Below are 15,488 nucleotides of genomic sequence, written 5' to 3'. Positions count from 1 at the left end.
TTAGCAACCCATGGGCTAGGTTATAGCACCACAACATGAATTAAATTTCATTTTTTAAAACTACTAATACAAATCAGAACAAAAGCGTCTCATGCACATATACATTATAGGACACAAATCGTCCATTACTGAGTAAATAAAATCCATTACACTGAAATATTTTCACATTATGTTAATAAGATAAAACTACTCATAAAATCAGAACAAAAACGTCTCTGAAACATATCCATTACAGGACACATATCGTCCATTACTGGGTCAATAAAATACATTACACGGAAATATTTTTACATAATGTCTATTAGTTACAACTACTCCCTAACGTTGATGATATCTAAACCCTAGAGGTATGACTGGAACTCGTGGACTTTGCCGACGGTTGTGTTACTTACTCCATAGTACACCCTAGCCCACAGGATTGCTAAACCCTTGGGGACTAAATTAAACTTGCTCCATACACCGCTTCGTCAATGTCCACCCTCGGCTGCTTCACTGCTGTCCAAAAATCAATAATGTATTACATGTATATTATATAATGCACAATATTAACTATATAATGTTCAAAAGGAAACAAATAATGCACCAATGAATATTACATTATCTCAACCACTGACGTTGTATAAAACCGATGCATATACAAAAAAACATAATGTACACCACTCCCTACAACAATGTACATATGGCAGGAAATAATGCACAACTGAAAATTAAACAACAAAAATATTTGTACACAACTACCTACAATAATCTACTAATGACAGCAAATAATACACAAATGAATAATGCACACTATTCCCTACAATAATGTACAATTTTAATCAAGTACTGCGCGAACTTGAATAAATCTAGCAAATGAACATTACCATTACAACCAAAAAAATTCCATTGTCCAGCAACAGATATAATGTACTCATTTAGGTGAATACTACAATGAAATATACTTATATTTAAAAGAATGTTTGACTCAACTTATTTTAATACAAGAAATTCCCGCAAGTGTACGGGGCTAGTGTAGCACAAAGTAAGCAAGAGTATCGTATCCCACAGAGACAAATTATGTAAACTCAAGTACCACGAACCGATTTCAACTACTATTTAGACAAAGCAAATGTTTGGTTTTGATATTTAACTATTAAACATAAACAAAGTAAAACAAAAGACAAAAGATAAAGTTCCAAATAAGAGAACGAGGTGGAGCTTTGGATCCGACTACAATACCCACAATGTAAACAACTCAACAACTTTGATTACCCGTTGAAGTCTCTAGGATTAGTAGGACAATCGCTATTCTAGGCTAAGCCCCCTCTCGAGTGCACTCAACCCGTTGATTAACTATTAATATTGAAGTCTCCTTCTAATACTTCACAATTAACTCCTACACACAAAAGATTCAAGCCCTCACTCTAGAATTTCTTCTCTCGAATGCAAATTATCTAGGTGTTGTTCATTCTTTTATCAATCTTAATTAGGTATCTCTCGATTACTCAAAACTATGTCAATATATCCAATTGTTAGCTAGGCAATTGAATTGAAAGGCACAAGAATGAAGCAAAATAATCACAAGAGCATAGGTAATCAAAAGCTATTGAATTAATCACAAGTGTTCATTGTAGTCCTCACCAAAACTCTACAAATGATTTAGCTACTCATATTCAACTCAAAAACATAAGAATAAACCATAGTCATTGAATAAAACATGAAAACCAATGAAAATACTCCCAAGAGTGAACGGAAATTCGTCTTCGTCTTCAATCTTGTTGAGGATTGGGACACCTTTCCTCTCAATTCCACTCTCCAAACCTTCAAAAGCTGCTATGGGGCGTGTATGTTATGTTGAGGTCGAAAACCTAGGTCTCTTTTTATACCTGATGCGATATTTTAGAGTTCTTAATCAAAGTATAAAGATTATCAAGTTCAATTGTTTTAACTCTAATAATACTACACTACTGCAAGAATACAGTATCGTAGTAGTATTTCAAGTGTCGATCCACAGGGAGACGAGATTGCTTACGCTTAAAAAGACTACACAAAGCATATAAAGATATTGTTTTGATTTTTGAATGGTTAACTAACTTAAACTACTGAAATGAGATTTTTAACAAGAAAGACAAGTCACTTCAAGTTGCTCACTAGGCTTGCGTTATTTTACACCATTTACAACGAAACATACGACGGGATTAAAATTATCAACCTAATCGCGTGCACTGAACATGTCTACGACGTATAGTTCACAGTCAGCTGAACACTTGTTCCATGAACCAACTTTCAACGACATTTAATTCCTGCAGATGCGCGGGAACAAACGTCGTCTACTATGATTACTTACCTAATCCACTATCAATTTATCCCCTGAACAGTTTTAAATCGATAGCATACCAACAAACGATCAATCCTAAGCTATGTTAAAGAGACGATAGTTAAGATTTAACAACACTACATCATTAGCCAAAAACGTAGCATTTTAATTATCAAACACATTGTTGGTATCAAACGTATGATTCAAGGTGTTAAAACAACTATACAAGCCTAGATTACAACTTGAAGCAACAAAGAGAGCCTAGCCTTTACACATGGTAGAATGTAGAAATAAAACCATAGGTGTGCTGCTCTCGTCGAGTGGAGTCGGGAATCGGGAATAGATGGTCGGAACAATGGCTGGAATGCCTTCCTTCTCTTCTTCCTCTCCTCCTTTCTCTCTGTTTTTCTCTGTAAAAATCGTTTCCCCCCGTCTCTGATTCCTTTTTCGCTTATTTTTACTCCTCAACCGCCGTCTAAACTGCCAAATCGCAGTTGCGCGACTGAAACGCCCGACCGGGCGAATTCAAAGGGTAGAAACGCCCGACCGGGCGAAGTGCTACTGGAGGTATCGTGGGGAAACGCCCGACCGGGCTTTTTGTGTCGTCAATAATCGCCCGACCGGGCGAACTTTCTAGAATCCTCATGCGTAACGCCCGACCGGGCGTTTTTGAAGCTCAGAATCGCCCGACCGGGCGAATTCCTTATCTCTGCATGCTTTGCCCTTTCACCTGCGAACTTCCAGCTTCCAACTCTCCTAAACTTCCCTACAAATACACTTTGATGAGTTACAAGTACATGGAAAGTGTGTAGTTTAGGGGGGAAAAGTATAAGAAATATGCTTCGCATCAAATACCCCCAAACTTAAGCTCTTGCTCGCCCCGAGCAAGGTACATTTTTAACACATAAACTCAACCAAAGCTAACCTGCAAAAAGATTTTCATCAACAAGAAACATGTAGGGACGTGAGTGACAAAATCCAAACCCCCAACATTTCCAATCGAGATTTCCCACTCTCAAGAACAATCACTCATCCTCCTAGAACGTCAAGTTAAGGTGCACTTCAAAATAAGTCCAAGCATGCGATCAAACAACTCAAACCATCATCATCGACTCATCAAGCACTACTAATCACATAGACACACGGATTTCAAACCGAACTTCTTTAACTCTACCAAGTTATTTACACAACATCCACAAGCATCAACGATAAGGTCAAAGGTCTTGTTTCAAGGTTGTAATGGGGCTAGGGACGAGGTAGGATCAATATGGATAGTGAGCTCAAAGGCTACACATTTGAGTGCCAAAATCTTCCCTCCTACAACTTCCTTCCAAAGATTAACCAACGAAAAATTACAACCAAACCCACACTCCCCCAAACTTGAGATCTATTCCAGACGAGATTACACAAACAAACATAGAAGCTCTATCTTTATTTCATCAACTTATTCTTTTTTTTTTCTTTTTCTGTTTTTGTAAAGACCTCGACTTTTGCGAATTTGGAGGTCGTCTTTTTTTTTTTTTTTTCTCTTCTTAGAACTTCATTCTTTTCACCTTCTATCAAGTCTAGAAATGTCTACTCTTTACAATTCACCACCCACACTCAAACTCAAACCACAAAGCTCAACTTGTATTTAGCACCCAAATAGTAGCAAGGTCTATTGATGAGGCTAAAATTAGGCTTATTTAAGTAGCTAAGTGTTTGGCTAAGTGTTTACACAAAGAATAGGTAATTAAGCTCAAGGTGGCATCTAGGGGATCATTTGATGGACTAGGCATGTGATCATTTGGCCATAGAGTTCATCCTAGTGCCTTATCCTCCCAAATCGTTAACACAAACGAACGCAAGCACTTCACTCGATAAAGCAAATCAATCCAACATAATTTCCACAAGTCATGCGATTTTCACACTCTCCTCAACTCAAGAAATCGGATGTAATCACGACATGCTTTTTCAAATAGATTCATGCACCCATTCCATTCATCCTAGGCTTCAAAGATCAAGTAAAATCAAGCACGAATTCCCAACCAGAAAGCCGAAGATAAAGCATGCACCCGTCAAATACATTGATTCAAAACACCTTTATCAAATAATACACCCAATAAACATGCATCAAGCATAAAAATCATTGACAACCCCCCCAAACTTGAATGCGTCATTGTCCTCAATGCATGCATAGAAGAACAATTATAAAGTAAAGGGAAAGATAACTCCCCCAAACTTGGCATGAAGTCCATAGTGCATTCGGGTGGGAGGGTGGGTGTATATCTCTTTGTGGGTGTGCTTCCTCTTAAGCTCCAACAAATGTCACATCTCCATGTTGCTCCTACAAAAAGAAACAAAACCTACAAAAAGAAACACTCAATTCAAAATAAATGTTAGATGAAAGAATTGAGTAAACAAAACCTCCAACATAAGAAAACAAAAATAAAAGAAAAATAAAAACTTGGGTTACCTCCCAATCAGCGCCTTTGTTTATAGTCGTTGGCTCGACTTTCTTCATCCTTGATCTACACTTTTGGCTCCACCAGAGAAGCCACTTCTCTTGCCTCCATGCCACTTTCAACTCCAACATAAGCCTTCAAGCGTTGGCCATTCACCTTCCAAATAGAATCACTCTTCTGATCTCGAATGTCCACAGCACCATAGGGGTACACCTTGTGCACCACATAAGGACCCCACCATCTTGACTTGAGCTTGCCCGGAAACAGTTTGAGCCGAGAATTGTATAAAAGGACCAGTTGTCCTTCATGGAAATGACGAGGCTTAATGGCTGCATCATGTATCTTCTTAGCCCGCTCCTTGTAGAGATCAACGCTCTCATAAGCATGAAGCCTAAACTCGTCCATTTCATTCATGTCAAACATTCTCTTCTCGGCTGCAGCATCATAGTCCAAGTTGAGCTTTTGCAAAGCCCAATAAGCTCTATGCTCCAGTTCTACTGGCAAATGACAAGCTTTTCCAAAGACCAACTTGTATGGCGAAGTTCCAATCGGGGTCTTATAAGCCGTTCGATATGCCCACAAAGCATCATTTAACTTTTGAGCCCAATCCTTTCGAGACGGCTTCACAACTTTCTCAAGCACCCTCTTTATTTCTCGATTGGAGACTTCAACTTGGCCACTCGTTTGGGGATGATAAGGGGTAGCAACCTTATGTTGGACACCATACTTCCCTAGGAGGTTTTCGAACAATTTGTTACAAAAATGAGTTCCTCCATCACTGATAATGGCTCGTGGTGTCTCAAAGCAGTTAAAGATGTGGTTCTTGATAAACTTCAACACCACTTTGGCATCATTGGTTGCTGAGGCCACTGCCTCTACCCACTTAGAAACGTAGTCGACAGCTACAAGGATGTATTGCTGCCCATTAGACTTGGGAAACGGTCCCATGAAGTCTATTCCCCAAACATCAAAGAGTTCTACCTCGTGAATGTTATTCATCGGCATTTCATTTCTCCACGAGATATTGCCGGTTCTTTGGCAACTGTCACATCTCTCTACATAAGCTTTTGCATCCTTGAAGATAGATGGCCAAAAGAATCCGGACTGAAGCACTTTAAAAGCAGTTCGTCGTGCTCCAAAGTGGCCGCCATACACCGAATCATGGCATGCAGACAAAATCTGAAGGTGCTCATGCTCTCCAACGCACCTTCGAATCACTCCATCACTACAAATCCGGAAGAGAAACGGATCTTCCCAAACATATGTGCGGGTGTCACTCAAAAACTTCTTCTTTTGGTTAGATGACAACCCTTCTGGTATAATGCCCGTAACAAGGTAGTTTGCCAAATTGGCAAACCACGGCACATATGTTTCCCGAGCCTCCACTTGCAACACTTGCTCGTCGGGAAATTTCTCATTTATCCTTTTCTTTCTTTCATCTTCCGTCTCTTCCAATCCCTCTAGTCTAGAGAGATGATCAGCTACCAAGTTCTCGGTCCCCTTTTTGTCTTTAATCTCAACATCAAACTCTTGTAGTAAGATGATCCATCTTACCAACCGAGGCTTTGCATCTTTCTTATTCATCAAATATTTGATAGCTGAATGGTCCGTGAACACTACCACTTTCGTGCCAAGTAAGTAAGCACGAAACTTCTCGAAAGCATACACAACTGCTAACATTTCCTTCTCTGTCGTGGTGTAATTCAGTTGAGCTTCATTGAGTACTTTGCTAGCATAGTAGACGGCGTGTAGGACCCTGTCTCTCCTTTGGCCTAGAACGGCCCCCACAGCATAGTCCGAAGCATCACACATCAACTCAAACGGCTTTGACCAATCGGGTGTGATAATAATAGGAGCTTCAACTAGCTTTTTCTTCAACAATTCAAATGCCTCAAGGCATTTCCCATCAAAGACGAACTTGGCATCCTTTTCAAGCAAGTTGCAAAGTGGCTTTGCAATCTTTGAAAAATCTTTTATAAACCGTCGGTAGAATCCCGCATGACCAAGGAAACTACGGATGCCCTTCACATTCGTTGGGGGAGGTAACTTTGAGATCACATCAATCTTCGCCTTATCCATCTCCAACCCCAACTCCGACACCTTGTGTCCCAACACTATGCCCTCTTTGACCATGAATTGACATTTTTCCCAATTGAGCACGAGATTCGATTCTTCACATCTTTGTAAGACCCGTCTCAAATTTTCTAAGCAAAGATCAAATGAGGATCCAAAGACGGAGAAATCATCCATGAAGATCTCCATAATGTCTTTATTCATATCGGAAAAAATTGCCATCATGCAACGTTGGAATGTAGCCGGTGCATTGCACAACCCAAAAGGCATCCGGCGGAAGGCATACGTACCAATAGGACATGTGAATGTCGTCTTTTCTTGATCTTCCGGGGCAATTGCAATCTGATTATACCCCGAGTATCCATCCAAGAAGCAATAATGAGAATAACCCGCAATTCTATCTAGCAACTGATCGAGAAATGGCAGCGGAAAGTGATCTTTTCTTGTCGCCTTGTTCAATCTTCTATAGTCCATGCAAACTCTCCATGAGTTTACCAATCGAGTTGCTAAGACTTCATTCTCTTCATTGACGGTCACAGTTATTCCTCCTTTCTTCGGTACACATTGCACCGGGCTGACCCACTCACTATCGGAAATGGGATAGATCATCCCAAATTTCAACAATTTTTTCACCTCTTTTTCCACCACTTCTTGCATAAGTGGGTTCAACCTTCTTTGTCTTTCTCTTACCGGTTTAGCTCCATCTTCCATCAAAATTTTATGCATACAAATTGCAGGGCTAATCCCTTTGATGTCAGCAATGGACCATCCTAGAGCCTTCTTGTGTGACTTCAGTAGCTCTATCAACTTCAATTCTTCTTCATCATTCAACATCGCCGATATCACAACCGGTAAAGATTCACCCTCACCAAGGAATGCGTATTTCAGATTTGTCGGGAGTGGCTTCAATTCTAGCTTTGGTGGTACTTCGATTGAAGGTTTCACATCTGCCGTGAAAGTATCCACCACACATTCATTCTCGAGACTTGGTTCATCAACTTGAGAATCTTCTATTTCATCAAAATCGACTTTAAGTGTCGCACCATAGTCTCTCTCCAAACTTCCTTTATCATACACGCTTCCTTCTATTCTTGCCGAGCAACACATCTTGTCAAAAATGCACTTGTCGAGGACATCAACTCTAAAACACGCTTTTGCATCACTAGGATGCTTCATCGCTTTCTCAACATTAATGGTCACTTGCTCACCATTAATTCTGAACGTGACTGAGTTGTCCTTTGCTCCAAGCAACACATCTCCCGTGGCGAGAAATGGTCTACCAAACAGAATTGGTACCTCTTTGTCCTCGGGCATGTCCAAGACTATGAAATCCACGGGGATGACAAATTTGTCTACCTTGACCAAGACATCCTCTACTATTCCAGTGGGCTTCACAATGGAGTGATCAGCCAATTGTAGAGCAATGTCGATGGGCTCCATTCTGTTCTCCAGTCCAATGGCACGTGCTGTTTTCAACGCCATCAGTGAGATCCCCGATCCTTGATCCAATAGACATTTGGTGAAAATTGTGTTGCCTATCTCACAAGGAATCACACAACTTCCCGGATCCCTCTTCTTCATGGGCATCATTCCCGAAATCAGTTGTGAGCAATTCATGCTCAAAGCCACTATTCCCTCGTCTTGAAGTTTCTCCTTGTTTGCCATCATGTCCTTGAAGAACTTGGAGAACTTGGGGAAATTAGTGAAGAGGTCCACCAATGATACATCCACATTCACTTTACGGATCACGTTCATCATCCACTCAAAGCTTTTCTCTTTAGGGACCCTCTTCTTCCTCTTGGAAGGATATGGTGGAGGAGGAATGTGATCAGGGAAGTTGAACTTGCTTTTCGGATCTAGTGCTGGACTTGTCATCATCTGTCTCTTCGATTCCATCTCTACACTCTTCTTTCCTTTCTCTTCTGCTGAAATCCTTTCACTTACCTCGGATTCTACACCATGTTCCTTGCTGCCGGACGCAGCCTGTTCTTGACCATGTTGGGCACCCTGCACCAACGCGGGACTTCCCTTACATGCCTCGTCCGCCCCTGCGTGCGAGGAATGCAAGCCTAACATCTCATCCGCCCCTGCGTGTGAGATGCCGGAAGTACCTTGGCCGTCCATTGATGGTGTCGAATCCAACTCACGACCACTTCTCAAGACCACTGCTTTACACTGTTCGTTGCCTCTCGGGTTAGGTACGGTATTACTCGGGATGGTATTAGGAATCCTCGTGTGTGATGCTGTGGCCAGCTGCCCAATCTGCGTCTCAAGATTCCTCATTGTCGCCTCCATCTGCCCAAACTTTTCCACCGTCCTTTCCTTGAAATTCTCGTTCTCCTTTTGACTCTTAGTCATAAAAGAGAGAATCTGTCCTAACTGATCCTCGACGGTTGGCTTCTTCTCATAACCCGGCGGTTGAGTGTTGTTCCTCCATTGGTTGCCCGAGTTGTTGCTAGGACCAGCCTGATTCCATCCCGTTTGTTGAGGCCTCCAATTTTGCTGACTGTTGTATTGGTTGCCTTGATTGAACCCTTGGCGATTGTTGCCAATGTAGTTCACATCCTCCACGGGTGGTCCTTGAAGACTTGGGCACTGATCAGTATGATGCCCGCCTTGGCACAACCCACATCTCATCACCGTCACAGCTTGGGGTTAAGGAGTCAGTTGTAGAGATTTAACTGCCTTTGTCATCGACGACATTTGAGTGCTAATGTCCGCCAGTTGAGCCTCAATTGCGGTCACTCTTTCCGCATCCTTTGTAGCACCAAATGTATCTCCTGCTCTATCAGCCCCTCGCCTTGGATTGTGCCAATTCCGTTGATTGTTGGCCAGCCTTTGAAACAAAGCCCTCACCTCATCGTGAGTTAGATCATCTAGGTTCCCATTCGAACCTGCGGTCACCAATCCCGTGCCTTCACTGTTGAGACCTTTGTAGAACTTGAGGAGCTCATGCCCTGGAGCAAGACCATGGCTCGGGCATTTCCTAAGCAATTCAGTGAACCTCTTCCACGCTTCCGCAAAAGACTCATCATATTTCTGTCGGAAGGTAGTGATCTCCTCTCTCAACTTCTCAATCTTCATCGGAGAGTTATATTCCAAGAGGAACAACATCTTCAACTCTTGGAATGTGGCTATGTTGTATCCCGGAATAGAATCATACCACGCCCGTGCTTTATCCCTCAGTGAGAAAGGGAATAAGGTCCTTTTAATCTGATGATGGTCCACATTCGGGGGTCGATGAGAGTTCGTCAATTCGTACAACGCGTTGAGGTGGCTCACCGGATCTTCATCATCCCGTCCATGAAAAAGATTTCCTCCATTCACCAAACTGATGTAGTGAGGTGGTATGTTGACGTTGTCATTTGCGTAGGCACACTCCCCTGGGTACTCAATTCCCGATCTCAGAGTGTCGCCAAACCTCACCACAGGTGGTGGAATCTCATTGTTCTCAGCCATTGATTCACCGTCTGACTCTTGTCTATCCTCCCTTTCTTCACCAAAAAGCCGGTTATTTCTGATTGGACTCGGATAGTCCGGAAAGATCTCAACTGAAGTACCTCTAACCCTTCTTCTTTGATAACAGAGTAATCCAAACGGTGGTGTACCCTGTGATCGCGTGTGCATTCACTTTTTTTTTTTAAAACCTGCGCAACAGAAAATACACCAAGCACAAACACACTATATTTCCTATTACCGAAAGCGAGACCTCTCGACAACTTCGGGGTAAGTCCTATAAAAAGTGTGTGCTTAAGTGAAACTAACTACCTAACTAGAATTAAGAAAATGTCACCTAGAAAATATACTCCTTCGTCTTCAAGTCCAGACGTGGTAGATAGCTATCACCTCTAAAGAAAACGAAATGAGTACCTACAAAATAAAAAGAAGGATCAAATAAAAATAACACAAAAATAAACACACTAGAAGTTAAACAATCTATTGCCTTCCCCGGCAGCGGCGCCAAAACTTGATGCGATATTTTAGAGTTCTTAATCAAAGTATAAATATTATCAAGTTCAATTGTTTTAACTCTAATAATACTACACTACTGCAAGAATACAGTATCGTAGTAGTATTTCAAGTGTCGATCCACAGGGAGGCGAGATTGCTTACGCTTAAAAAGACTACACAAAGCATATAAAGATATTGTTTTGATTTTTGAATGGTTAACTAACTTAAACTACTGAAATGAGATTTTTATCAAGAAAGACAAGTCACTTCAAGTTGCTCACTAGGCTTGCGTTATTTTACACCATTTACAACGAAACATACGACGGGATTAAAATTATCAACCTAATCGCGTGCACTGAACATGTCTACGACGTATAGTTCACAGTCAGCTGAACACTTGTTCCATGAACCAACTTTCAACGACATTTAATTCCTGTAGATGCGCGGGAACAAACGTCGTCTACTATGATTACTTACCTAATCCACTATCAATTTATCCCCTGAACAGTTTTAAATCGATAGCATACCAACAAACGATCAATCCTAAGCTATGTTAAAGAGACGATAGTTAAGATTTAACAACACTACATCATTAGCAAAAAACGTAGCATTTTAATTATCAAACACATTGTTGGTATCAAACGTATGATTCAAGGTGTTAAAACAACTATACAAGCCTAGATTACAACTTGGAGCAACAAAGAGAGCCTAGCCTTTACATATGGTAGAATGTAGAAATAAAACCATAGGTGTGCTGCTCTCGTCGAGTGGAGTCGGGAATCGGGAATAGATGGTCGGAACAATGGCTGGAATGCCTTCCTTCTCTTCTTCCTCCCCTCCTTTCTCTCTGTTTTTCTCTGTAAAAATCGTTCCCCCCCGTCTCTGATTCCTTTTTCGCTTATTTTTACTCCTCAACCGCCGTCTAAACTGCCAAATCGCAGTTGCGCGACTGAAACGCCCGACCGGGCGAATTCAAAGGGTAGAAACGCCCGGCCGGGCGAAGTGCTACTGGAGGTATCGTGGGGAAACGCCCGACCGGGCGTTTTGTGTCGTCAATAATCGCCCGACCGGGCGAACTTTCTGGAATCCTCATGCGTAACGCCCGACCGGGCGTTTTTGAAGCTCAGAATCGCCCGACCGGGCGAATTCCTTATCTCTGCATGCTTTGCCCATTTCACCTGCGAACTTCCAGCTTCCAACTCTCCTAAACTTCCCTACAAATACACTTTGATGAGTTACAAGTACATGGAAAGTGTGTAGTTTAGGGGGGAAAAGTATAAGAAATATGTTTCGCATCAATACCCGGGGCGGAAATAATAGCAATTTCAATTTCGCAGAACACATCGCCCGACCGGGCGATTTTAAGTCGCCAAAACGCCCGGTCGGGTGAACTTTCTGGAGTTCGCGACCAAAACGCCCGGTCGGGCGTTTTCCCATTAAAAATCGCCCGGTCGGGCGTTTTCTCTGGAATCCTCCAAAAGCATTGTCTTCGTCTTCGAAAGGGCTTCGCGTGAGTATCTTGCACGCCCCCATCGGAGTCCGGATGAGAGAGTTATGGCTATTATACGAAAGTCGCGCATTGAAGCGCGCCCGGTCAGGCGATTCTTCCTTCAAGCTCGTTTTCAAGTCATTTTCACCTGTTTTGGCTCCAAACACTCGACAAACTCGTCAAAACACTTATGTAGTGGATAATGGATGTAAACTCAAGTAGTATGCTACAAAAACACTGAAATGTTCACGTTAAACATCCAAAATACTTGCTAAACTACGAGTTTATCAACTCCCCCAAACTTAAACACTTATTTGTCCTCAAATAAAAAGTAGAAAACATAAAATGTGAACTCGTGTAAGCATGTTGGAGTGTCATCACTGCCTCAGTAAAAGAAAACAGAATCATCATGTATCAATAACTTCGCAAACTAGTACACCAAAATGAACATTGCTTCAAGCTACTAGCACGTATTCCACTTTGTCAATTTGCCCTCACCGGAAGTATATAGTGTGATAAAAAAAATTTCTTCTTTCTCTCACTCTCAAAGTGTATGTGTATAAAATGGACCTCTCAAATCAATCAAAAATGTATAGCTTACCATATGCTTGCTCGAAGTCTAGACTCTCCTCTACTGTGTTGTGACTACAGATTTAGGATCCGAAAGGTCTTTACTAGAGGTTGTAATGTAAGGCTCTTTGGTAAGGTGATGAAATATTTGGCTAAAAAGTGACTAAACCCAATTATAGCAAAAGTGATCAATTTCACTACATCAAACTTAGTACCCCACCAACCATTCGAATCTCAGTAAATTCTAGACTTTGTCAAGATTTCTTCTCACTTCCCAATTCCTTTAATTTTTTTTCTTTTCAAGATCTTTTTTTTTGTACATCATTTCCCTTTTTTTCTTATGCACAACCAATTCTTTCATTCAAACAAAGATGTCTATGCACTTTTCACAAGTAAACGCGCTACTTTTCTTTCTATCTTATCTCTCCAACTCTTTTCACAAAATATAAACTAAAATTCACCAAGAGTGTATGGATATTCCCTTTTTATTTAGCTTCCAAAGAAAAAGGCTTTAAAGGCTCAAAGTGGCTAGCTAGGGAAAAATATTATGAATAAGGTCATAAATTTGGATATCAAAAGTAGCTAAGAAGGATGGCCTAACGTCCTCTCCTATTTCTATAATCACTATGTAGACTCAAGAAGACCGCGAACAAGTTCTAGAAACATATAACATAGTTGATGAAAAATCACACATTTTTGGAAAAAGATATTAGCTCAATTCTCACATGGTATTTTTCGGCAAATGACAAAGCAACGAGCAATTCACTCTAGGCAAATCACAAGCAGGAAATACGAGTTACTTAGCTAAATCAACAAGTTTTCACAAACATTTTACGCAAGTTCTCATCATAGGCAATTCATCCAACAAACCTACTTAATTCATCTCCAAATGTCTCCAACTTCCCATTCAATTTCACCCAAGGGAGTATACAAAAAGAAACAACACAAACTAACAAAGCACACACAAGGAAAACTTCACTAATCATCATATCAATTACGGTACCATCAAATAAAGAGAGAGAGAGGTAAAAGAAGGAATCCACTAGACACCCCCCCAAACTTATTCCAAGCAAAGCTGGGATAAGTTTGAAAGATAGTGGATCTCTCATGTACCTTCACTGCCGAGGAAGAGGCGCCACTGGCCACGGGCATTGATGTCGTTTTTCACCCATCAAAGCCTATTTCCCTGTTCCACTCAAAACACAAAGAAAACACAAAAACACACCAAAACGAGAACAAACAAAAACACACCAAAACACACAAAAATAAAAAATTTACCTACTAGGGGTTGCCTCCCCCATAGCGCAACTGTTTAACGTCGTTTGCCCGACGGTCTTCAAGCTTTCACTTAATGATCCAATCTCACTCGGATAATGTCATCGGGACCCTTCTTCGCTTTAGTAGTCAAGTAGAGCTTGTGTAGACGCTTCTTCCACCAAGTGGGCTTCACATCGGCCCCAACAATACCTTCTTTACGTATTCCAATTTCCACTTTGGCAACCTTCATCTTTTTACCCCCCAATCCATGTTCATCTTCAAACATCCATTCAGGCATAAATATTTCCTCCAAAGGATTCTCAACCTCATCATCCCTAGCCTTCACATGTGCCGTTTGTATCATCTTGGACTCTTCAACTTTTAAGGGCACCTCTTCCACTCTCTTGGACTCTTCCACTTCATGACGTTTCATCTTGTCCAACAAGGAGATAATGACCGTCTTGTTTCCATGCCTAAGGGTGAGTTCTCCCTTAGTGACGTCAATTAGAGCTTTTCCAGTTGCTAGGAATGGTCTTCCAAGGATGAGAGGGACATTTGGATCCTCCTTCATGTCCAAAACAACAAAATCCACGGGGAAGATAAAATCATTCACCCTTACTAATACATTCTCAAGTAGTCCATTCGGGTATTTGACGGATTTATCTGCCATTTGAAGGGTAAATGTAGTTGGCTTCAAGACACCAAACTTCAACTTCCGGAAGAAGCTTAAAGGCATGAGATTTATGCTTGCCCCCAAGTCACATAAGGCCTTAGTTTGCCTGTCATTCCCGATCACACAAGAAATGTTAAAGCTCCCCGGATCTTTCATCTTTGCCGGCATCTTTTCTTGGATGATTGCACTACAATTCTCGGTCAAGTTTACGGTTTCATAATCAACCAACCTCTTCTTCTTGGACACAATCTCTTTCAAAAACTTGAGGTAGCCGGGCATTTGTTGGAGAGCCCCAATAAGAGGAATATTGAGGTGCACTCTCTTGAAGATTTCAAGGAACTTAACAAGCTTCTCGTCCAACTTCTTCTTTTGCACCACTTGAGGAAAAGGAATTTTAACCTCTTTCGGCGTGGGGGAGACAATTGCCTCGGGTTGAACCTCAGATTGTATAAGAGGCGATTCCACCTCAATCTCCTCTTCTTCCTTCTCGTCGGGTACTTCCTTAGCTTCCATTTCAGGCATAAGAGGACTCTCATAGCTTGTCCCACTCCTTAAGTAGATTGCCTTGCAATCCTTGGGGTTCACATTTGGCTGTCCTGGAAACTGCCCTGGCTTTTGCTGACTGCTCACAGCTTGAGCAATCTGACTCATCTGTGTCTCTATGCCCTTCATATGTACTGCCATGTTGTGGACATCATTCTCAACCTTCTCCAGCCTTTGATTGGTATGCTCCAT

The 15,488-nt window shown here is 41.5% G+C and overlaps 1 protein-coding gene, 1 long non-coding RNA gene and 1 other non-coding gene across 3 annotated transcripts; 1 reads left to right on the top strand and 2 right to left on the bottom strand.

Annotated features, from left to right (window-relative positions):
- The first annotated feature begins 9,778 nt into the window (after positions 1-9,778).
- On the top strand, positions 9,779-9,885 carry LOC121810152. The gene has a single exon (XR_006052409.1). It is a non-coding gene; the product is annotated as a small nucleolar RNA R71 (small nucleolar RNA).
- Positions 9,886-11,356: 1,471 nt separating this feature from the next.
- LOC121808115 lies at positions 11,357-12,127 on the bottom strand. The gene is made up of 2 exons (XR_006052121.1): positions 12,067-12,127; positions 11,357-11,978 (listed from the first exon to the last, which is right to left on the bottom strand). It is a non-coding gene; the product is annotated as an uncharacterized LOC121808115 (long non-coding RNA).
- A 2,044-nt stretch (positions 12,128-14,171) lies between these two features.
- On the bottom strand, positions 14,172-15,488 carry LOC121808672. The gene has a single exon (XM_042209270.1). The coding sequence runs from the start codon at positions 15,486-15,488 to the stop codon at positions 14,172-14,174; it is 1,317 nt and encodes a 438-aa protein (XP_042065204.1).

The sequence above is a fragment of the Salvia splendens genome, chromosome 6 (assembly GCF_004379255.2).
Source record: "Salvia splendens isolate huo1 chromosome 6, SspV2, whole genome shotgun sequence".
NCBI lineage: Eukaryota > Viridiplantae > Streptophyta > Magnoliopsida > Lamiales > Lamiaceae > Salvia > Salvia splendens.
The sequence above is the reverse complement of the archived record's forward strand: the minus strand, read 5'-3'. Positions and strand labels throughout refer to the sequence as shown.